Here is a 25,340-nt window from a genome sequence, read left to right as displayed (position 1 = left end):
TTAACTAGAGCTAACTACTGAACAAATAGCTCACGTTACAGCATACCGAGGTACACTAGATGCATCCTTTGATGTACTAACTGACAACCTACTGCAGAGTTCTTTTTTTCAGAAATTAAAAAAAAACCCCCACAATTTATCCTTCGGAGCTGATTCTGGGTTTTCGCACAGTCTTTTCACAGATTAATGGAAACGAACCTAAAATGGACTTAATCATTGCGGCATGAGATATTTACATTCAGCAAGAGCATGTGGTTTGCAAAGAAAAAAAAAAAGAGGAACCAAACTAAGTTTTTCTGTAAATCAACACATGTGACTGTTCCTGACTATCTCAGGATGGGCAAGTTTTGGTGCACTACATGTCCTTGGTGTTTCTGACCTTTTAGCACAACTGCAGCCTCTAAGCACCAGGATTTGGTCTGCTGTTCAGCAGCATACTATGCAGCCTGACACACCCTTCATGCCACTTACTTAAAATACCAGTGTGGACAACGAATATGACTCCCATGGTTTTCAAGAAGTAGGGGAAGAGAGCTGGGATTTGGGGAGTAATTTCCAAGGCAGCCAATATTCATCCTGAAAATTTTAAGTAAAATGTGTTCTGATCATTACCATGAAAGTAAACACATCTCATCTGGAAACACGTAAATTCAGGAGTAAAAGTTTCTTTTTTATATGAACTACTTCACACTGGTGATAAACTTAAGGGATTTGACAGGGATTAAAGATTCACTTGTCAGCTGCTATGTCCTTTAATTAGCTTCCTAACATCCATACTGACTGAAGCAGCATGTTCTCAATTTAGCAAATCAGGCGTCTCTGTCCAGGTTTCACTGTAGCTCTGAAGTCCTGAAAGAGTATTAAACACAGTGATTCTTCTGCCCCCTAGTAGACATAATCTACTATATAAAATTTCTTCCATCCCAGCTTTTGTGAAATGGACAACAAAAGTATTAACCTAATTTCCAAAAGTTGCATGAAGTGTGTGTGGCTCTTCATGATCTTTTGAGGAGAAATTCACATACCAAAACCTCATGTTGTGCTCTGCTATGACCTGCTCTTGTATCTCCTATTTCACTTCAGGTCTGCAGCAAACTTCACCACATACAATCACTCACAACTTCACATCCATACCACAGTTAGGTATGGACGGCCTTGTTTGAAAAGCACTTGACAGGACATAGGGGTTCTCTGCCACAGACAATTCAGACCCCAGCTGTTTAATCCAGCCAAAACTTCCTCACCACTGTTTTGCACTCCCACCTGTAATGCAGAGATGATAAAATTCTTCAACCTTTTCAGCTAAATATTCTTCTACTTTTTAAATAGTACACTCCTTAGGACAGAGGGTCAACCACATACTTACCCAGAACCAAGCACAAATCACTCTTTAATTTAACTCTTTGGGATCTCTAGGTAAGAATCAGCCCCTAAGATGTTAACCAGGTTTTGTTTAACAGCATTTTTAAAGCTCAAACCAACTGTAAATCAGATAAGGCAGATTCTCACTTTGGGCCATTAGGTTTACCTCATTTCCATCCTCCTGTCTTTTTATGCTCTTGGTGATTCCAGGCAAGTTTCTTCCTGGTCTCTTACACTTGTTTTGGGCCACCTCACACCGCTGGAGCCATGCAAGAAATTGTAATAACAATATTAACTGCTCAGCTTTGACAGGACATAGCTTATTTTTACTGGATTACTTTTCTGGCACAGCATTTAAAGCACCAAATGATTTGACACCTGTAATTTTATACTTGGAATAACACAAGGTATTCATACTTCTTTTGTAATGTAAGATAAAAGCAAACACTACATATGTTCTCATTCCAGTGCTGCTGTCTGACAGCTATTTGCCCAAGGAGAAAAAAGTACTGTTACATTACAGAATATGTGGAAAAGTAAAAGCTATGGAAAAGAAATCATTAAATAGCTAACTTATTCCCCTGCTAGCATTAGACTGTACCCTGCAGCATGTTTCAGAGTGTTTTGTCCAGTCTGGTTTTACAAGTTTCACATTACTTTCATTTATATATTTAATACAGCACTGAGTCCAATGTGGTTTGGTGCTGCTTATTTTCCTTGTCTTTCAACTAGAAGACTCAGTGATACACCAGCTGTTCATATAGAGTCAGCTCCAAAACTACTGAAAAAATATCTGGACTCTTTCCACTGACTTCAACAGGCTTTTGGACCAGGCTCAGGAAAAGATGACGAATACATTTCATGTAAGACTAAGCAGGTTACAGTCAGCAAAGTATAAAGAGGATTAGCTGTGTAAGATCCAAAGGCACATTACCCTGCATGCTGAAATGCCTGCCTAACACACTTTCACTTTCACGGAGAGAAAGGGCCAGATTAATTTCTGGTGATCTGCCACTAAGTCAATGCTACCATGCAAGGAATGAGCGTGATCTGGAATCCACCTAGTTAACCTCATTACAACTGGGATTTTCCTAAACTAGAGGTGAGATAATTTATTTTCTAAAATTGCAAAACCAATAAGCAAATCATAGAATCATAGAATGGTTTGCGTAGGAAGGGACCTTAAAGCTTGTCTAGTTCCAATCCCCCCCCACCACGGGCTTTTTGCTTTCCAGATAAGTTTAGGTCTTTAGACTAGAGACCCTATGGAATAAGTATCTGGAAAAACACAATGGGTTTTGTCTCTTTCCTCTGTCAGGGAAGGACGAACTCTCTCTTACGTCAGAACCTGAAATGGGTCATATTTGGTTTACGACATACATATCTAGACCTTCGCTTTTTGTCACCAAAACAGATGGGCAACCCCAAACAAATTTGTGCATATTTTATGGAGCACTGATACTACAACATCCCCCCACTGTGTATGCTTTGAGTGCATGACTTCTGAAAGCTAGAATGCCTTTTATCGGGGATTATTCTACCAGTGGGGGATTCATTCTGAACAATACCATCAAATGAAGATGGTGGTGTGCAGTTATTCTCTCCACCCTTTCAAAGTTCACAGTAAAACCTGTCAGTGTTAGGGATGTTCTCAGCTGCTGAGAATGCTTTAATCAACCTGACTATTTTTTCTGTTCCTTCTGTTCCCTAGGGACAGGGAACTTCATAGCACTGCTTTGTTGTACGATGTGTACAGTTATAACCTACGTTAAAAGTATGCCATTAATGAATGAACACTGAGTGTGTGTGTGTCAAGCAGATGAGAATGTTCTTTTGATCTTCTGAGCTCCACCACTGTGGCAGACGGGTGTCTAAACTGCTTTATTAATGCACTGAAGTCTTCCCTCATTTCTCAAATAATACTGAAGAAAAATCAGAATTTCATCACGGTGTGATTTTCTGCTCTTCCAGTTCAAATCTAGCTGGAAGTTAGGGAGTAGGGGAAAAAAAAGATTATTTCTTTATTTATTTCCTAATTTTCCAGGGGGGTGGGAGGAATATTTCATGTGCTTGACACTCTCTGAGGCAGCCAACAGAAGCTTCTCAAATTTCTGTTTAATTTCAAAGCAGTTTCCACACAACATGGGAGGTGTATTTAGCTTTAGGTACAATTTTGAAACTAATTCACTAGAGGAAGACAATGGATTCAAAGGTTTTTTTGAGGATAACATAGAATCAGAATAAGCATGTTTAAAAATCACAGAGGTTTATGAACATGATTACAGCAATGGTTTTAGCCTCCAGCATATGAATAGCAGTGAAAAACAACCCAACTGGTGTGAGGCCACAGAAACATATGGGAGAAAGTTTAAAGGCAAATGCCTGTAGGTAAACAGTGTAAAAAATCCTTGATAATCCTTCCAAATATATGATTCTTATGTGGTGGTGTGATGAAAAACTGTGAATCCACTCAAGTTTTCCCAGACTGAATGACATCTCCAGGAAGAAGAGAAAAAGAGGCAATGTAGGACCTCTGCTCTGTAAAAGAAGCAAATCAAATTACCACTTCACAGGCAGCTAAGTTGATCTAACTAGTCACTTGCAAAAGTGAGAGGTCAGGTCTCTCAGTCTCTTTGCCATCCTCCCAGCTGCACATGCAACAGCTCCATACTCCCCTGATCACAGAATCACAGAAAACGTTTGGGTTGGAAGGGACTTCAAAGATCGTCCAGTTCCAAACCCCCTGCAATGGCCAGGGATGCTACCCACTAGATCAGGATTCTCAAGACCCATCCAATCTGGGCTTGAATATTTTCAGGGATGGGGCATCCCTCTGGACAACCTGTTCCAATGCCTCAACATACAGTAAAGAATTTCTTCCTAATATCTGATGTAAACCTACTCTCAGTTTAAAACTATTCCTCTCTGTCGTATCATCACAGGCTCTTGTAAAAAGTCCCTCTCCAGCTTTTTAAGGTCCCCTTTAGGTACAGGAAGGCTGCTCCAGGGTCTCCCTGGAGTCTTCTCTTCTCTAGGCAGAACACCCCCAGCTCTCTCAGCCTGTCTTCACAGGAGAGGTGCTCCAGCCCTCTGAGCATCTTTGTAGCCCTCCTCTGGATCTGTTCTAACAGGTCCATGTCCTTCTTATGCTGGACAAAGCACTCTACAAACAGTCTCATGAGAGCAGAGCAGAGGGGCAGAATTCCCTCCCTGGCCCTGCTGGCCACACTGCTTTGGATGCAGCCCAGGACACAATTGGATTTCTGGGCTGCAAGCTTGCCAAGTACAATTGTCAAGCTTCTCATCAACCAACACCCCCAGCTCCTCCCCAAGGCTGCTCTCGATCCATTTTCTGCCCAGTCTGCTTGTGCTTGGGATTGCCCCAACCCATCTGCAGCACCTTGCGCTTGGCCTTGTTGGACTTCATGAGTTTCACACAGGCTTACCTCTCAAGCCTGCCAAGTGTCATCACTTCCTTCCACACCTCACAGCTTGGTATCACTGGCAAATCCTCTACGTCACATCTGTCATGTAGTCAGCTATTTACCTCACTATGCCAGAGAAAGCTGCCAATCTTTCTGCTGTTTTTCTTCCAGGCTAATAGGTCAAAGCAGCTAATGAAGAGATCCAACATGTCAGAGCCAGCATGGTAAGCAGCAGAATTACCAAGACCAAGGACTCCTGGGGATGGAAAAAGGACTGGGGACTGCCACCTCTCTTCTGTGCAAACTGAAATTGTCTGAGGGTGTCTCATGGAAGAACCGTCTTAACTGCAAGAACTTATTATTAGAAGGGAAGGGGGAATTGAAAGAAGTGGAACAAGTAAGGGTCCTGTTCTTTGGAGGAGTGTGTATATCAGGGTACAAACTAGAGCAGTAGAAATCCCATAGGTCTGCAGAGGATTTCATGGGTAGAAAAAGCTGTGTACATATGCAGCAGCTGCAACACACAGGAGCAGGGGATGTATAATCTATATGCAAATAACTGTGTAGTTCCCCCATGAAAGCATGGGGCTGACTGCACAGCCTTAGTAGCTGCATGATATGTCTACATCAAGTCTGCTGTTTCTGATGTGTTGCACTTCATATGCATGGCTGGTCAGCACAGCACACACACAGAGCTGCTTCTGTGAGGGGCTTCATGTCCTGTAACTGCTGTGTGTGCTCACAGTGCTGACACCCAGAGTTTCCAGGCATGCAGCAACCAGTTCAGAAGTGTCTGCTCTCTACAGCTATCACATATCTGGAAAGCCCAGACAAATTTATGAAGCCCTCAAAATCTGCCTAATGTGATTTCCAGGTGCAAAGAGTAAATGCGTCTGGGAAAAGGAAGCCTGCAGCATCTAGGAAGTCCTTTGCTACCTGCACAAAAACAAACATAGGACACCAAAAGTTTAGGAACACCTGTTCTGATGAAGTGAAGGCAGGGCTGGAGCTTAAATCTCAAATTCTTCACCTGTCTTCTCTACTGACTTGATTTACCACAATTACATTTGACAATGAATTTGAGAGGATGTGCTTTCACATAATGGAAACACGAGAGGAGTCTTGCAGTTCAGCTTCACAAATGTTCCTGTTACTGAGACCATTACAAAAGCTGCATAAGGAACTTATTTCAGGTCTAGACACCCAGGAAGAAAATAACTGTAAACGAGTAAGAGTCTATGCACTAAGATGAGAATCCACCCTTCTCTCTCCTTTAAATGGCATTGACTTATAAAATTAATTACTTACATACCTCACAGAGACACAATACTTAATATTTGTTAAGTGCTTTGAAATTCTGATGGAAGACATCATACTATTGTGCATCATGATTAATACAGTGTAAAAGTGATGCCATTGGTGTTGCTCAAGCAGAATGCTGAAAGGATATCTGTTGAGTTTCTGATTGAAAAAGGGGAATGGAGATAGAAAAGGTTTAGAAAACCAATTTAGAACTCAGCCTAAAGAAAAAGGGAGAATCGGGGAGGAGAGGAGCTAAGACATTTTTCAGAGGTATTTACTGTGCAGTGTGCATTAATTCCTGCAAAGTTAAAGTGTAAGTGCCTACAACAAAATCCTGGCTCAAATCAAGTACAGAAAATCTTTCACTGACTTCAGTGAGGTGAAGATTGTTAGTTTTTGTCATAATTTCCAGCAGATGCATCCCATACGCAGGTTTGCAACTTTGCACAGCTCCTTGTTTATAGTTTAGGTTCAGGAAATAACCTCATCAAGCTCAGGCATGGTCACCATATAAAGGCAACTGCTCCACTTCTAATATTTCTACTATATCCCACACTTGGAGTAAACCTTTCCATTCTGTTAATGAACTTGGACCTGAGCTACCTATTTAAGTTGATGGCAAAACTCCAATTAAATGGAAGCTGTGTGGAAATCACTGTAGATTTTGTAATAAACATGGGAAGCAAACATCCTGTGTTTAACAGTGTACACCCCTGGAGTTCAACTCATTACTCAGAATTCTGTGGAATTCTGACTAGAGATACAAATCAAAACAAACTAACCAACCAAACCCCCAAACTCCCAAAGTAACAGAAATTCAGGCAACTTATATTTTTAAGCATTAGTCTTTCATACCTAGCAAGATTAAGATTCAGAGAAACATGTTCTTCACCACTTCTGGATAAGGCAGAGTTAATTCAACTGAAAGCTTTGCACCTGTGAGGCTCAAAGAAGAAAGGTTAAAAAAAATAGCAAGGGAGAGACACCAAAATTTGAGAGAAGGTACCTGTGAGCTTCTAGTATTAAGAAGAGTCACTTTAAAGCAGGAGCCTACAGCTACTTTAGGTAGGAAACTAAGTGAAAATGTTCTAGGTTTCAGATTTTGATACATTTTTGTTTTTGATAAGGATTGAAGACTGTTATGTGGTGTGTATGGGGCTCTTGGTAAGCTATTAATTACCCTTTTCCAAGTGGTCTGTGACGGCTTCCATCCTCTTAATGTACTCCTACTCAGCACAGGAAAACTTAGAAGCACTATTTATTCTAAAGCATTTGTTAAGGTGGGCTCTCTAATCATGCTACGTGTAGAAATGTTGTACTACAGCAAACCAGCACTTGTAGAGCAGTTTTGTGTCTATGTAACTGGTAGACCAAATGTAATGATCAAGTTGCACATAGCAGCTCTCCCTTTCACTTGTGCTAGCATGCTGTATGTTTTTAACTGTAGTGCAGGCTCTGAAGCACGTAGGCTCGTAGTTTTCTCTCTCAGTGCTTGTACAGCTGTGCCCACAAATGTATGTGTCCAGTAGAATCCAAGGAAATGTTCCTGGATGCCAGGATTAAGTTCTAATAACTCACATGCAGCTCACATTGTAGTTCTAAGTGTTGACAGTTGCTTTCCAGTCCTACTGGAATAAGCAACATCATTCTTCCATCTAAACTCAGTAGTCAAAATCTGTTGGTGTATGACCTACACCATGTTGCTGCTCTCGGGATCCTAAGGAGAGATGGTATTAAGGTGCCAAGGCAAAAATTCAAGCTTAAAGATTTTATTGACTAGAAGTTAAATGTGTGATACTTAAGTCATACAAAAACAGTGCTGTGTCACTCGTGTAAACAGGTAGGCTGCGTCTCTTTCCTCAGAATGTTCATTAATAAGATACTTACTGGACAACCAGTACCACCAAATATGGCAAATGCTTCTCCAAAGTCTGTCTTTATTATGACTGGAGACAATGGTGAGCAGGCAGTACAGAGGAAAAATCATTCTGTCAGCTTCTTGGCATGGGTACTTACAGGGAAGGCCACTGAAGAGATGCTAACTACGTATTCTGAAGAGGTTTCAATTTCATGGAGGGGCCAGAAGAAAATTATACCAGAGATCAGAGTAAGCAAGGCTATACATAAGACTAAGCATTGTCTGCATTTTGCTGACAAGACATGAAGGATTTTCAAGATAATACTGTTCTTCATTTTTAGACATCAGGAAAATACCCTATCCTGCTAAATAAGGTATTTCATGACTTGTTCGCCTCTCTGTGTGTCCATCTACATGATCCTTGACTTTTTACCTGGCTTTTTCCTACTGGTTTATGCTTTTTTCCCAATCAGGCTGAACAGCAGCCCAGCAGCAATCTCTAAAAAACCTGCACCTGTATGGAAAGTACCTGAATTTCCTCTAAACCTATCAAATGAATCCTAATCACTCATCTCACATGCTTTCCAGAGCAAGTTCTTGCAGTTCTCTAACCTTTTAACTTATGTTTTTGTGCCTGGTTTTAATGTTAAAACTTCTTTTGTGGTTCTCTTATGCCATGAACAGGGCAAATATATTTATTTTTATCTCTGGCAAGACTTGCATTCCTACTTACTTATAACCTGCCAAACTGAACTATCATTTGGCAGTTTAGTCACTCTGTATCCACAAATGCCTGTGTACTCGGAGTACCTTTTCATTTTCTCCTACCTGCCAGGTACCCTACATACATTTCCAAGCCTCAGGTAATGGATCTCTCATGTTACATTAAAATGAATGTTGTTCAGATGACTGTGTCTTTTCAAATAGTCCAGATCTTGGTGGATCATTCTGTGTTTACACCTTCAATTTGTGGTGCTCACCAATACCACATAACCAGTTGTAGGGACTGTTGTAGAGTGCTAAAGGACTGAAAAGGAGTGGTGTGAGGTCTTTGGGACTCCATTAAACTTCTGCTGGATCAAGGTTCCCTATAGATATTCATTCCCATTTCTTATGGGTCTTCCTTCTCGGGGAGTTCAATATGTCAATTTTAACTATTTTAATGCTAGACTGGATTCTTAGAATTACTGCTGGCTATGTCTATATCAGGAATAAGCATGAGTCTGCGAATGAAAATACCTGATGCTGAGGGCTGTGTTCCTACTATGGGTTCTGAGCATGTGGTTTGTTTAGGTTGGCTCTTGCCTGCCCTCACAGACTTTCCCACCTATGAGTTGTGGAGAGTGTTGAGCATTCACTGGTGGTGCAGCCTCTGGTGATCCAGCTGAAAACTTCATGTTCAAGTCAAAGTGCAGTACATGGAGATAATCTGCTTCAAGCCCAGGCTCTTGCCACTCACTTATTTAACATCATCAAAGTGAGAATCTGCACTAGTGCTGGTGCACAGATCACCACCTGTCAGACAGTCTGGGAGATTACTGTTGCCATTAATGAACTTAATCCACATCTGGAGAAGGCACACAGGGATGTGGAAGATTTCTATCTCTTCGTTAGTTAATGGGAGAAGCTTACGAAGTCAATCTTCAAAGCACAGATAGGAAAAAAGAAAACATTCCCTGTTCACTGCCTCCAGTTTGGATCTATAAGAGGTCTAATAACATGATGGCAGAATACATTTTGATGCAATGGATAATTGAGTTTACTATGTTTAGTGTAGTGATCATATTAATAGCAGGATTGACTTTTTATTTGGTGTAGGGAGGGGTAAGAAAGGCAGGGCAAAGTCCCTATTATCTGCTGTGTACTGAAGATATGCAGAGTACTCTGAGACAGCTCAGGAAACAGGGACTATGTATTTTAGGTGGTGGTATGCTATGCAAACACCTAGTGAAAACACTTAAACACCAAGAAAAGCAAATTACTCTGCCCTGGGAAAAGGGGGTGGGGGTGGTTAAATTCAACTGCTATTACTGCTGTGCAGTTGTTAAAAAACCACCACTGCACCACAGCATATGAAAGTATTCCGTCACTTAAGACATTCTTATACCAGAAAGGATGCCTGAAACATGCTAAAAGACAAATGTCAGTATAAAGTACCTGGTGATGCTTTTTCAAGTGGCTCACAACAGGGAAAAGACTAAGAAGTAATGCTGAACTGATAACTCAAAATTTTACTAACATATTCCAGTACTCCTGTGTTTCAGGTAACTTTTCAGAAGTATACTCTCAAGAACTTTTTATTCCTTACAATATACTGAGAAGAAAAAAGTAAAACTGCATCTTCAAGAGGTTAGCTCCCATACTAGCCTGATGGTCACGTAACTGCTCCTTCCAGAAACTGAGACATAATATAGCCTTTTTCTGCAACCTCCTCAGTTATGCAAAATCACAGCTCAAAACTGTACACTGAGTCACTAACAGCAGTACAGAGAAATAGAAAAATCCAGCTAAGTGCCTTTCTTCCCCCTCTCCCCTCCCACTTGCTTGAATATGCAAGCATTTCAAAATAGGTATTCACACACATCACTTGTTGACTTCTGTTTCAGTGGCACTTGTACAGCTGGGACAAGCAGAGAGGTCTACACAAAAAAGTTGTCTAGAGCTGATGCAGCCAGCCTTCAGATCTGTGTCTAGAGCCTCCTCCTAATTCTCAGAACAACCGCAAGCTGGGCTGCCACCAAACCGTCCTCAGAGCTGCTCCAAAGACTGTGCTGCAGCCTGGGTAAGGCAGCACAGGCAAATGGGGGAAGCTGCTGTGTGACAGCAATGCCCACATAGAGGGACTTGTGCTGTTCAACAGATAAGCTGCATTCACCTGTGCTGGCTAAACTGGGCCAGGTATAAAAGAAAGGCCAAGTGCCCTAACAGCCACGTTGCTTAGGGAGGGTGTGCGTGGGCCCATCTCTTTGTGTGAGCTCCAGCTCCTAAGTGCCTTAAGTGTAGCGAAAACAACCCCCAGCATCAACTCTTCTTCCTGCTTGATTTTATGTTGTGGTCACAGCTGCAAAGGTAAGGATGTTATTTTGCTCCTCTGGCACTGAGTCAAACCCCCGAAGTTTGTATTAGAAAAGTGGCCTGGAAAGTACTGTATTAACAGACATGCAAAGCCTCTGACTTCTGGGGAATAACCAGCTTTGAAGTAAAATACACTCAGCAATAATCCAAGCACACTTCATTAATTTCTGAACTGCAAGGGCAAAGTACTACTCAGAAAAAGCTGTACGACAGTAATGAAGGCTTTGGGGTTTATTTCTATTTTTAATCCCAAAAGCTCCTTATCTCCCTTCTTCATGTTTTTTCATTCAATTTACAGTAGTCTAAGTTAAAGCTCATCTAACAAAAAAATGACACATTAAGTTTAGCTAACTTCTTCACCACCCTCTTGATGAGAATCCTTTCTTCCTCGGTGGAATAAATGCAACAACTTTACAATTGGTATGTTGCTTATTTAAGATAACTTTTCTTTGCACTTTGTGTTTAATGGAATTTGGCTGATGTGGGATATTTCAGCACTTAAATAATTAAGTTGAGATAGTGAGGGCAGCAACTTTTGCCAAGTCTTAACTAGCACAAAAGGATCTCTAGGCAGGAAGGCAGTATTTTGTTATCTGTCAACATGCATGCATCTTTTTCTACCACACCCCCAGTCAAGTTTGAGAACCCTTGACACACCATGAAACATCGGTTTACTGTTCAAATTTGAGTCAAAGCTTAGACTCAAAACAAAGAGTAGTTGCAGTTTAACACTGGATTTAAGTGCAGGTCTGAGGAGTTGCTGCTGGAACGGGGGTCCTCATGCCACTTTTCCCATCCTACTGCTGGACTGTGCAGCTGCAGTGCCTGCCATGTCCAGAAAGCCTTGATGCACTGGAAAAACCAACTTTTAAAAAGCCAGCTGATCCCTAAGCCTGATGCAAGAGGTACACAGCACGATGTTCAGCTGGGCGGTGGAACAGGGCCACCTTGCTGCCGCAGCCTGCTATTACTCCAGCCTTTGAGGCTGGATTAGGGGTTTTTAAAATTTGTTTCAACACTTCAATTCGTCAAAAACTGGCTCTAAAAGAAGCAACCCAGGCCACTCTTCATGTTACATGCTCTCTTCTTGCACTTAAAGAGTTCATGTGAATGAGCAGAAAGAAACCAACTAGGCTGGAAAGCAGGAGCACCTAGCCTCACTAATAAGAAGGGGTAGGGGAAATCTTGTTCCCTTCAGTGATCACAGCAGACTTAAACAGGAAAGTTCCAATTTTTATGAAGAAACATAGCAGTGTTTGAACATGAAACCTGCTCAAGATAACCTGGTCGCTTCACAAGCTGTACCTGAATAACAAAGTAAATCTGACTGTAGATTCCTTACCATGTGGATGAGTTACTGCAACCAACTTGCTTTATGTTCGCCCTACCTCTTCACATTTCCTCTGGCTGTGCTCCTGCCACCGAGTTCCCCACAGAACAGAGCACCGTGGGCCTGTGCCTGTTTTAAGCAACAAGAGATGTTTTCTGCCACTTTTCTGATTATTCTCTGTGTATCAGGCTTTCTTTGTAGCTTGCTAGATAAATTTGCCTTGCACCCCTCTTCTGAAGGCGGCCGAGACGTATCTCAAGTGCAATTACCATTAACAGGGCCCGAAGGGAAATGTGTTCAGGCTCTCGGGGTCACTGAGCAAGCCCCTACTCGCCTCACGGCACTGCTGCCCTCGCCGAGATGCCACCGCTCAGTGCCCCTGGTTTGACCCCCGCCGCCTTTGCAGGCGCCCGCCGCTCCCCGAATCACTGCGGCGCTGCCGTGGCCGGAACCCCGACGAGACTCCCCGCGCACGAACCCCCTCCCGCGCCCTTTGCCGCCCCCGCCAGGCCCCGACCGCCCCCTGCCGCCGTTTTGCGCCAGGCCGAGCCCGCCGGGAGGGGCAGCGGGGCTCGCTGGGGTGCGGCGGTGCCGGCGGGAGCGGCGGCGGGGCCCGCCCTGGCCGTGCCCCGGGCTCGCTGCCCGACCCCACTCACGGCGGCGGCGTCGGAGTCACGCGGGCGCCGTGGGGGCCGCCATTGCTGCGGTGCCGGCGGGGCGCGGCAGGGGGCGCTGGCGGCAGGCGCTGGGAACGGCGCGGGGGAGCCGCGGGTGTGACACCGTCTCCTGAGTCGGAAGGGACCCGCAGGGACCATCGGGTGCAGCTCGTGGCCCTGCACAGGACAGCCCCAAAAGCCCACGTGCCTGAGAGCGTTGTCCAGGTGCTTCTTGAACTCTGTCAGGCTTGGTGCTATGACCACTTCCCTGGGGAGCCTGTTCCAGTGCCCAGCCACCCTCTGGGGGAAGAACCTTTTTCTAATACCCAACCTAAACCTCCCCGGATAAAATTCCAGGCCATTCCCTCGGGTCATATCACCAGAGAAAAGAGATTAGTGTCTGTCGCTCCTCATCACGAGGAAATTGTAGACTCTGATGAGGTCTCCCCTCAGTCTCCTCCAGGTTGTACTGACCAAGTGACCCCAGCTGCTTCTCACATGGCTTCCCCCCCATGCCCTTTGCCATCTTGGTTGCCCTTCTTTGGACACTCTTCACTAGCTTAATATTTTCTTATATTGTGGTATCATGTCATGGCAGTGCTGGGGCTGGCTGTGCCTCAAGCAGCATTTTCCAAGGGTCCCTCTTCTCAATGGCAGGGTTGAGGGTTTTCTCGGTCTATGCCCCACTGGAGGTGGCAGGTGTCCCGTAACCATGGCCTCGGCTGCATGGTGAGTTGCAGGAAGCCTGTGAAGAGACAGGTGCAGTCCCCAGCCAGTGCTGCTGAACTGGCTTCCCCACAATCCACATCCTCTCAGCTCCACACTGGTCATCCAGACCACACCTGAGTTTGCTGCCAGGGATCTGCTTTCTTTTGTGGTGTTTTGTTATTATTTTTTCCAGGACAAGCCCTGATCCAAGGAACACCATAAAATCATTCTTGTGCAGTCAAATAAAATTGAAAAAACCAACAGTGTCTGTCCAGCAGTCCCCAAAGAAAATTCTGGATCTAATCTGGCCATCTGATTCCACACAGAGATATTAATATTTAATTTAATCACTGCTGTCTTTAGCTCATCTTCTTCATTCCAGATTTATCCATCTCCATTGTTCCGTGTAAGCTGGTGTCCCTGTTGGAGTTTATTTAAGCAAGCTGTCCAGTACTGTCCCTGAGCTCAGCACTTAGGCTGTGGCATTTGTAAAGTGTGTGTGTGAGCACTGCTGGATTACATGATCCCACGCCTTGGCTCATGGTTTTGATTCATCTGAAATTAAATGATGAGTGTACCTATAACGTCAGAGTGTGTTCTGCTGCTGTTCCTTAGTGCATCCTACCTGCTTTGATATTTATTGTATGTGCTTCCTAGCTGAGGAGTTGAGTCAGGCATTATTCTCAGGGCTGTTGCCAAGCCAGTTTGTTCTGTTATCCAAGTAGCTTCCAGCTGCTTATTTACACCTTTTGCCTTACTGTTGTGATTTAGTGGAATACTATCTACTATTTCATTCTTCCAAATAAAACTGTTTCTTCCCATGGCAAGCTTCCAGTAGTTTCCAGTCAATTTCTACCAGCAGGAGCTGATTACATTATTGCTTTGCTTAGTTGTTCCTGACAAAATATTGACAAGTGAGAGGTTGCTACATTGTAGCTGAAGTTAATTAAAACATCTGCTTTCTAGGACTTGTAACAGCACTGGCATTGTGGAAGGTGAGAGTAGGGAGAAACATGGTATGGAAAGACAATCAGCAGAACAAAAGGACGTGCAGATATGACCAAAAAAAGAGACAACGAGAAATACAGAACAAAAAAGGGAGTGAACGGCCCACTTATTCTTACACTCCTAAGAAGCCCTGTTAAGAGACTGTTTTGTATGCAAAGCTGCAGGTTTTTAAAATTCTTTCTCTCATCCTGCCCTGCCTTTCTACTACTGTCCCTTCTTTGTGAAAATTGGTTGCCTTTACCTTCAGGGTGGTCTGACTCCTACATATCTAATTACTCTCTGAAAAATCTATTTCATACATTTCAGACCTGAAGAAAGATTTTGTGCCAAAAGTCTTGTCTTCAGTTCCCAGCTATGCCTGTGTTACCCTAACTACTCCCGCTGGCCCTTTATCCTGGTAATTTTGCAATGATGAAAGCTGTGTAATACCCTTCCAATTTTGGTGAAGCTTTATTGGTACTGAAAGGTACTTATTATTTATAGATACCCTCTCTGCTATTTCCATATGGAAAGAGAGACAGCTGGTGTAAGAGACTGGTATTACTATGTCCATGCTGGGGGCTATTTGCTGTCACCACCCTGGGGACCCAGCTCATGCTGGCCACTCATCTCACAGCCACAAATGACTCCTTCAGAGCCCATATCTTGTTCCACCACTGGAGGAACCACTCCCAGCCCCCATCTTGTCCAGGTCTGGAGCTCATTTAAATGTTGGGGTTTTTATCTAGCTGCCTGAATAAATAAACAATCCTTTGGCAGACGGAGCTCAAGTATCCCTGTATAGAGGGGTCAAACAGCAGGTAGGTACAGGACTGGTTTAAGCTAACCTAACTACAGGTGTGGTGGAAAGAGGCAGCTGTGCCCTCCTGCTTGGCTGTGTGTTGTGCCACTTCCATCTGGTTTTGGGACCTGATCCCTTTGGAAAGTAGGTGGGTTTTTCTTTTTTTTTTTTTCTTTTTTTTTTCTTTTGACAAGATTAGTGATGAAATTGAACAGGTCCCACATCCTGTAGATCATGTGGCTGTACAAATAGGAGCATGGTTACTGAATCCAAGGGCTCTGAGTTACATCTGCCTCTAATCACTCCCATATGCATTCTTTCATATGTTCTGTTATGCATTACAGTCTCCTATCACGTGCTAATTGATTCATTAATTTATGCTAAGCATACAGTCACATACTAGTCATTAACTGTGCTGTATGTTGAACTCATGATGTATATGTTTAAATATTGTATCTCCTGGTCTGCCAATCCTCCTTTGTGTAATACCACACATTTGCTGAAGACCTTCGGACCTTAATCTTCCTTTTTATTACTTTTGTATATGATTTTTCAGTTACTTTCTGGAGCTCCTCCTTATTTCAGTTGTGTAACAATTGTAATTAAAGCTGCTGAGGTATAATTTGTGCTTTAGCCTATGGTAATACAATGTGTTTGAGAGGGGATGGAATGAGTTTTGAAACACCTTATAACTTATTTGAAACAACCAGCATAGTAATGTCATCACAAACCTTATGTGCAGTTGAAGCTATGTTAGCCCACGGATGTTTTGCAATAGTTGAAACTTTATAACTGGCTCAGGAAATGTGACCCTGACAAACAAAATGTGGCTGGGAGGAGGCCAAGTGAGTTCCTGTAATCTTTCTGATGAGGAAGTTAACAGGTCAGAAGTGAGAAAATATGGAAAGAAGGGCGTGTTAGTCTCAAAATCCCAACCTGCAGAATTTTAGAATAAAGAATTTAAGGAATCCAGAGATGCATTGAATTTTTAATTTCTTTGGGAAGATGGGCTTTTTCTGGTATGACTACTTTACACAGCACACTACAAGATTTACCAGAAACAGGTTGACTTGAGCACACTTGTGTGCAAAACAAAAAAAGGTTCTCCAGAGGTATTTTACTTTATGTTTGAGATGACAGGGTACAGAATTTTATCCTTTGTACCTGTAGTCCCAATGTAACACAGCTTTAGGTTCCACTGTATGGATGCCCACCATCAGCATGGTGTAGAAAGATCTATGGAATTCAGACCATCCTCACTGTTTATTGCAGGAACTACTGGCCTTCAGGGAAGTAGCTATACCCGCACAGGCTTTTATCTTCCAACCCCCTGAAAGTCCTGTTGCATGTAGATAAGAAATGGCAAGTAAAGAGGCTGAGAGTAAGATCTGTGTAATAGGTGTATTTCCTAGGAAAAGCTAGTGCTTAAGCATAGTATGTTGCCTGCCAGGAAGCAATCCCAGTTGAAAGGGAGGCAAATAGTCTTGAGTAAGAGCTTGTCTAACACCTGGCCTGGGCTGTCCTAATAGCTGCTCTCTGCATGCCTCCTGCTTGGGCAAAGCCAGGCACAGAGTGATTTCTTTACCACTTGGTGCTCTTGAAACTCCCAATTTCCTGAGCACAGATTCATCCAGCAACATAAACCCTATGGCTGCAGCTGGGTAGACAAAAGCACTGCTGATGTAGCAGTGTCTGCAAACCATTGCATGAGTGAGCTCTGGGAGTGCCTGGCTGGGGTTGTTGTCCCTCACGTGAGCTCCTTCCCTGGTGTGCAGTGTCAATTCACACACCGAGGAGAGGAATCTCTATTTCTTTATTCTAGTTTGTGCAAAGTAAGGAGCTAGGTGGTAACCCACAAAAGGCTAGCTCCCTATCATCAAAACTTTACATTATTTATATGTTTTAGCAAACAAAAGTATCAGTATTCATTGGCTACAAGTTGCATAGTTCTCTCATTAATTAGTATTATATCTTCTTTAGCTCAGCTTGGTCAGAGCATGGTGCTGATAAGACCAAGGTTGTAGGCTCAATCCCCATATGGGCCTTTCATTTCAGAGTTGGACATCGCGATCCTTGTGGGTCCCTTCCAACTCAGAATATTCTGTGATTCTACTGGTTAAGTGATTCTCTTACTTATGTTAATACTCTGCATGCTCACTTTCTTCCTCCTCGAGTCAGTGGATTTCTAGACTCCGTGGGCTGTGAGTCAGTGTTTTCATTCTCCCCCTGCCAAAACCACCTTTCACCCAGTTGGGACTTTTGACTGATGAGTTGTCCCTGTTTATTCCTCCTTCTGGCCCTATCTTGGGCATTCTGCCAAACATCCTTGTGGTCTGTTAATTCAGCATTCCATTGTGACTGATTTCAACAGATATATAATCCCAAATTCCTTTTTTCTATTCTTTCTCAACAGCTACAGCTACTGAAGCCTATTAAGCAAATAAACGGGGTTTATTGATATGTAGCTTATCAATTCCGAAACCCTACATCAGAGTGACCCCTGCACGAGCTCAACTGAGGGGGAGGTGGGGGTGTCTTTCCCAGGTTCCCGGGGAGCTGCCAGCCCCTTGCTGGCCACGTGCAGCTTTCTGGGTGTTACCGGAGTGAAAGCTCCCAGCCTCAGCGCCTGCTCCAGCTGCCTCTGGCTTCAGCCCGCCCCTGCAGTGCCTTATTGGATTCCTGGCCGAGGGGGTGTTGCCGCCGCGACAGCGATAGGGCGTGCGGGCGCTGATATGCCGGAGCTGCGGAGCGTTGTATAAGAAGAAGCTGCAGGGAGCAGAGGAGAATTAAACGGGACCACGTTTCTCCTCTGTGAGCTGAAGAGGTTAGTGGTTATTACTTAATCCCTGCTAACTGTAATTAGGACTTGGAAGCAGGGCTTTCGTTTTCCGTTCCTCGCCTCTCCAGGATTGCTGGCCACCGGCGTTTCCCCCTCGGTTGTGGAGGATTGGGGGAGTCCTGCAAGTCACGTTGTCCTAGCTGCTCCAAAGAAACCCTCCACACCAGAGGGGCCGGGCCACTACTTGGGGAGGGGGGAACAGAAAGGAAGGAAAAAAAGGGAAAAGCCCTTTGTGTGAAATAATATCCAGGTTGCAGTGAAGCAGAGTACTAGTCTGTAAATGATGTGGAAGTAGCCAAGTAGCATCTTCGAGTGGCCTGGGCACTGTATGGTGAGAGGTCATGTAAAATGTTCCTAAAACTGGACTTCTTTTGAGAAGTGCTGAGCTTCCTTCAAATCCTGTGAAAATCCATGTTTACCGTAGTTACTTGATGCTCCCTTCTGAAACACCAGGCCATTAAGTTACCTCAGTTTACCCATGTGTAAAGTGAGTGAGAATATATTCCTTTTATAAAGGGATGTGGTGGGGCCATATTTCAGACAGCTTTTGGTGGGAGAAAGGTGATTCTTATGTTCTCAGATGTGGTACAGAATCCGTGTATAAAACACATTAACTTTATTAATAATTGCTTTACGTTCTAGTCACAGCTATCACCTCTAGCTAAAAAAAAGAAAAAAGATGCATCAAGGCTCAATCTACACACAGTGAAAAGGCAAGCTCAGCCTTTATCTATCTCCTGGCATCCTTCTGAGCTTTTGTGTTAGAGCTTGTTAAACCCCAAGCAACGAGTGTTAATTAGGACAACAGTTTATTGAACTAATTTTGTGTGAAATAATGTTTGTCCAATTCCTTGCATTGACTTGTCAAATTAATTTTTGTGGAATAAAGGTAGTCTTTCAGCTCTTGTATCTCTGGTTACAGATGTGAACGCAGAATTACATTGTGCCAAAAATCAATAACATAGTGTTTGAACATCTTTCTGTCATTTGTGTCAATAAATGAGAAAATTAAGACAAATCTGTTTCAATAACATAAATCCAACTTGAAGTTTAATCTTAGTAATATAAAGAGCAATGGGTTAATATTTTAATAATTTTCAGCATATATAAAAAAGCCTTAGTTAAAGTCCTACTAAAAACTGTCACAAACAGTGCATGCCACTTAGATAATAATTATTAATAATTAAATATTATTAATATAACAATAATTAATAGTAAAATATTTTAAATTTTCTTGCTACTGGATCAGTAAACTGCCCTTATTCTGGAGTGCTGATGATTCTGGACTCTTCCTCCTGGGTTTGCATCCACATGGTCAAGAAACTTATTTTTTGGTACAAATCTCTGTTTCTTCAGAGAGTGAACTGAGTTACTGTTTGTGAGCAGCTCAAGTTTAAGTCAATGAAGTGTCATTTGTGTTACCCTTAAAAGAATGGCAGTGCTTATTTTGTAGAGCTAAAAGGGAGACTCAACCTTTGTAGTTTTCAACTTCTTATTCTTAGTGTCCTCATTATTTTCCCAGTTGTGCTAACTGGATGTTTCAACACCCACTCCTCACCCCCCAAACCCAATGAGCCAAAAAGACCACCACATTTAGCTCTAAGGGACTTAATTTTAAATGTCAAAGGGCAGACTTGTGTTTTATTTGTCATGAAGAGTATCTGCTGTATCCACAGATTTGAAAACTAAGCTCAGCAGATGAGAACAGGATCACTTTGCTCTCTGCAGTAAAAATTAACTGGTCTTGTCAAAACAAGTGAAGATAAATGAATAAATTAACTGATCAGTTTTCAAATTAAAACAGGAGTCACTTTCCATCTTACACTGTGGTGTCAGGACTTCAGTAAGATGCAGGACTGGAATGCACGTTGGCATTTTTGCTTTTTAGTCATGCCTCTAAAGTCACCTCAGTTTCATCCATCTTAGAGAGAGAATATTGCACTCTGTGTTGTGCAGATTTGTAGGAAGCTTCAGAGTGTTTCCCATTACCACTGCTGTGGTCCACTGAAGCTCTGTCTGCACTGCCATCCTTGGCAAGGTAAGCAGAGTCAGGCAACAGGAGATAAAACGAAACAAAGCTGGGAAGAAATTGAGAAACTAACAGAGCTTGGATGGATGTAGTAATGGGAGAATAATGCCCTGAGGAAGGAGTTCTTGTGTTTTACACAGCAGTACAGCAACACCAACATATGCAGGACTGTGGATAACTTTCACTTCTAATTTCCAGGCAACTGTAGATCTTTTTGAAACTTGCAGGTAGTGCTCAGTGTGGTAAAAGAACTTACATTATGCTCATAGTGCACCTTATTACGTGAGGCATTAAAAAGGTTTCTTCACTGAGTGGGGAAGCAATGGGGCTTAGGAAAGAAAAACAGTCTGAAAGCCAAGGCACTCTTTAGTTTAATCCTGTAGTAAAAAGGAAAAAAAAAAAAAAACCAAACCAAAATCAACAAAAACCCACTCTGGATGTATCCACACTCTGTTGTAACTTAGCAGAACAAAGGTTGCTGAGGAGCTGTCTCATGCCTCTCGAGCTGGCCTTGAACCATGGCAAATGTTCTCATGCCTGTAAAGCCAAAGTGTGGGACTTACATCTTAAACCTTTATTAAATAAGTGCAACTATAATAAAAATATAAATATAAATTTGGCTTGTTTCCTCTCTAAGCAAAAAAAGCTTTGGCTTCTTGTCTAACTGAAGTGTTCCTTAGACTAATGTTTTCAACTCAGAGATCTACTGTGCTAATTAGAAAACACTGCAGAAAACACGCCTGACTGGGAAAGATAACGAAATGCGTTTGCTAATCCTGTTCCTCCAGATGAGTCCAATCCACCACTTTAACAACATGAGTTGAACAATTAGCATAAAGTAAGTTTCTTTTTTTTTTTTTTTTCATCTTCTCAGCATAGCATTATTAACCAATTAAGAGGAGCCTGTTTGGGGCAGCTAGTGTACCTGTCATAGTAACTAACCTAAATGCTAAATTAAAGGCTGCGCAACACTGGCTAATAAAATTAGAAGTTCTCATGGCTCAAGTCATGTTACTGCACTTATTAGCTTTCCTTCTTAGTGACATGTGTAGGTACAAAGGCATCTTTATCATCTAGTCATTACCTCTGTTCTGTGAATGAGAGGAGAGAAAAGCTCCCAGAAAGAACATGGATTATTGAATAATCCCCAAATAACAGAGAGGAGGAAGGAGTACAGGATGTGACGGGTAAGTTGAGACCACAGTCACTTTAGTTAAAACGTCATGGATGTTTCTTTGCTATGCTAGAAGCGGTAAAGCTTTGTGACCCTTTTTGTTGCTAGGGAGAACAGCCCTTAGTCGGTATTTACTGTCTTTTGCAGGCTCTGACACAGATTAGCAACAGAGACTGGTTAGTCTGCTATTTGGTCATGAACACAGAGACCTCGGTGGCTTGCTCGTACTTGTCTTCAGGAATAATTAGCTGATTTTTCTCAGACATAGCTCAGTTGTGTGCAGCTGGAAGTGGGATCAACATGTTGGAAGAGATCTTTCTATGCTTAGTGTTTAGTCTTGGTGACAGAAGATACAAATGCATCAAGGATTGGGGGGGCTTGTGGTTAGGTTGGGGTTTTTTTTATTGTTGTCATTAAATGAGATTCATAAAATTTAGATGGAGATGGCAAATTAATTCTTGGTTTGTGTCTTTCTCTAAAGCTTTGATTCTTTAGTGGCAAAAATCTGCAAAGAACTCAGATACTCAGATAATTGGAATGTGGATAAAGAGGAATTCTGTACTGTTGATAATTCACTTTTAAGTGATGAGGCTATAAACCAGAGCAGTACACTTCTGGCATTGGAGGTGATCATGGGCTTTGTCTGCTTTCATTCTTGTTCAGTGTAAGACAGAGGTAGGCCTTTTTTTGGTAAGTATGACGTGCTTGGACTTGCAGTCCTGGAGTGCAGTTTCTGTTAGAAACAGTCTGGAGTTGTCTGAGATATCTTAGGTTCATCATCCAGAAGTCAGGATAACCAATCCCAGCAGTTGTTGAAAATCTTTGCCCTAGGAAATGTGTTTTTCATTTGGACTTTTGGTTTTTTGAAGTCTATTTTGTGTTTACTTACTTGCATAGTGAAGTGAAATAGCTATCCATACATTTAGCCCAATATTTACAAATTAAGATGTACTGCCTGTTCTTTTATGCCTGGCATCTTTAATGAGACCTTAAGACTGAGGGCTCTTGAATAAATATTTTCAAAATAAATAGGTCATTTGCCTGATTCTATTTACTGTTTAAAAAGAATAGTATTCTGCCATGTGTTTCCAACCCAGTTCTTCTTGGTCCTGATGACAGCCTGACCTAGTAATATTCACAGTATAGATACAATGAAGACACAGCAAAAGAACCATAAAAATAGCTGTATTATATGATAATATAAACAGGGCTTAAAGTGGCTGGTCCTTTGTTTTAGGGTGGATAAGAGCTTTCTTTCTTCTCTTGCCCTCCAAGCAGGGGATGCGGCCATGTAATCCTCTGGCTGCTCTGAGCCCAGTTTTTCTGATAAGACTTCATCAGAAAGGATACTGCTTTCAAGGACACAGCCTTAATTCCCTGCTATCTTTGAAGAAGGCCCAATTTTGCACCCAGGAGATGTATGAGGCACCTTTTTTCCCCTTTTTTTTTTTTTTTTTTTTGGTGTTCATGTGCTCAGGCAGAGAGAGCACCTTTCAGAAACAACTGCTGGTCTGCTGCATGTTACCATCCCTCTTGCTTGGCCAGACCTTCCCACCATCAAATGGCATGTAATATCAGAAACAAAATGTTCCTCTCTTTAAAGTACAGGAGGGAAAGTCCTCATATCCTAGATGCTCTTAAGCTGTCGACTCCCAAGGAAGCATGAAGGTGCGGATAACCCCAGAGTTCAAGTTTCTTTTGGTTAAATGACTGCTAAATGAGACGTTGACTCTTCATCTTTTGCCCATGTGATGTCAGACTGACAGGTGGCCTTTTTCATCAAGAGAATCATTATGAGCAGGAAGAACTGATGCAGTTGCCAAGTCACTCTCCATCATATTTGAAAAGTCATGGCAATCAGGTGAAGGCCCCAGTGGCTGGAAAAAGGGAAACATCACACCCGTAGCAGGGGGTTTCGACTAGATGATCTTAAAAGTTCCTTTCAACCCCAAGCATTCTGTTGTTCTAACAAAAAGAAGTGCAAAGTACATTCCTTTACTGCATGCTCATGATTATTATTTTTAATATCCAGCTCCTACATTATCTTGGTTTTGCTTATATGCCTCTCCGGAATGAACTTTCCTATTCCAGACTGCAGAACTAAAATTCATCAGGAGGAAAAGCCATCCAGCCTTACAACAAGTGTAGTCAAATGGCTTGTGATCTCTAAGTCTGACTCAAGCTGTTGTTTGGCCACAGTTACAGTCTTTGTTTGATCTTAAACAAAACTGGTGGATCTGAGTGGACTCCAAGGATGGATTATTGCAGACAGTTGTCATTTACATTTTCTGAGCTGCTGAGGCTCCACTTCTGCCTTTATGTACACAAGTCTGACCATGCGAGGGAAGAACAGAGCTTTAGCGTCTAATGTCAAAAGTGGGCATCTATAAAACAGTGACAATTTACAGATGCCTACCTGTAGTGTTTGTGATTGTCATAGTGTAAGGTGCCTTGTGTTTTCTATTTCTAATGATAAATAAATTTTGTATTTAGAACTGATTTTGTGGAGGAGCCACCATCATGCCTGAGATGTGGATGGCTTAAATAATAAATATTAAACTTACACAGTCAACTTCTTTCCCAGAACCTCAAAATGCTTTCTTGAGTTTAGTTAGCAGAAGGTAAGGAGAGAAGAAGGGATTTAGACAGACATTTTTAAAAGGAGCAAGGCTGAATAAAGTAATGAACAGGGTTGCTGTTACATTTTAAAATTGCATTTATGTTACTATTGGTGGCACAGGATGGTGGTAGTTCAGTAAAGCCACTCTCTTCTTTTTAGAACTCAGTGACCTCTTTGGCTGTTTAAAGGAATGGTGCAGTTAAGGACATGAACTTGAGGTGGGGACAAAGCTCTTCTCTTACAAGAGTAACTGTTAAATCAGTTCACTGAAATACTGCAGAAAAAATGATGTGGGTAAAACCTAGTAAAACCAGGGAAAGAGAAAGAAATGTTTGCATTATGTTTCAAACAGAAGCATTCGTTCCTGGAAATCATCTACTTCCATGATCCAGTTATTTTTCTGCCTCTTTTACAAGGTATATTGCCCTCTTCCAGTGCCCCGAGTATTGTCTGCTCCTGAAACTTTGCAATAGCTGTTTTAGTTATTTCAAAATTAGGCGCTTGCACCGATCCTGCCTGTGATGGGTTATTATCCATTTGTTCAGCCACAGTTGTTATAAATAAAGGAATAGTCCACACTGATTTGGCAGAGGAAAGAAGAAGAGTGATACTGGGTTCTTTTATCCCAGTTACGTGGCCATGCTGGTTCTGAGTAAGGTGTGCATTTAAAATACACCTCTGAACAGGCAGTCAGCTTCACTAAAACCTTCCAGCTCTGCATCTTTGAAGGCAGACTGTAAGGAATAAAGAAGGCAGGGTGGTGTTTAAGTCTATTACCCAATTACAGTTATTTTTACATAGGTTTCTGGAGGGGGGTCTTTGAAGTTGTCAGCAGCTTCACGGGTCCCAAGCTGACAAGATTTAACAAAGTATGTAGAAGCTATGATGCCATTAATATCCTGGCAAAACCCATCCTGTACGCTTCTCCAGCTAGTGGCACGGTGTGGTCTCAGTCATCAAAGTCAGTTTATAATTTTTGATGAGTTTTGTATTCATTGCACATTCATGTGCAGGAGCTGAAATGTATGTTCATCTTTCTTTAGACAAGTTTTAAATATAAGTAGCTTTGGAGTGGCTTTAGCCAAGTAGAATCTTCTACTTTGCTTGAAGTTGCATCTACCTAATTTGATGGCAGTTTTTTGCGGTCCTTTTGGAGACTTTATGTAACAATAA

The 25,340-nt window shown here is 42.3% G+C and overlaps 2 protein-coding genes across 6 annotated transcripts in view; one reads left to right on the top strand and one right to left on the bottom strand.

The window, feature by feature from the left end:
• The window catches only part of COA1 (cytochrome c oxidase assembly factor 1), a 53,234-nt gene extending 40,175 nt beyond the window's left edge, over window positions 1–13,059 (bottom strand). The window contains exons 1-3 of one of the 2 annotated variants that reach the window (XM_082287915.1): window positions 13,009–13,059; window positions 12,365–12,481; window positions 6,945–7,025 (exon numbers count right to left, since the gene is read on the bottom strand). The gene's annotated coding sequence lies outside the window, so the exon portion shown is untranslated. The remainder of the gene's footprint in view (window positions 1–6,944; window positions 7,026–12,364; window positions 12,482–13,008) is intronic. The other variant, XM_082287916.1, reaches the window with a different exon arrangement.
• Window positions 13,060–15,328: 2,269 nt separating this feature from the next.
• Window positions 15,329–25,340, top strand: part of BLVRA (biliverdin reductase A) — a 35,493-nt gene continuing 25,481 nt past the window's right edge. The window contains exon 1 of one of the 4 annotated variants that reach the window (XM_082287866.1): window positions 15,329–15,415. In XM_082287866.1, the coding sequence (XP_082143992.1) occupies window positions 15,347–15,415 (69 nt within the window). In that variant the 5' untranslated portion in view covers window positions 15,329–15,346. Of the gene's footprint in view, window positions 15,525–18,193; window positions 18,330–21,442; window positions 21,561–25,340 lie in introns of those variants that run through there. The other 3 variants (XM_082287869.1, XM_082287867.1, XM_082287870.1) reach the window with 3 other exon arrangements.

Source organism: Coloeus monedula, assembly GCF_965178545.1.
Source record: "Coloeus monedula genome assembly, chromosome: 1".
Classification (NCBI taxonomy): Eukaryota; Metazoa; Chordata; class Aves; order Passeriformes; family Corvidae; genus Coloeus; species Coloeus monedula.
Note: the sequence above shows the minus strand (reverse complement) of the source record. Positions and strands in the feature narration are given on the sequence as shown.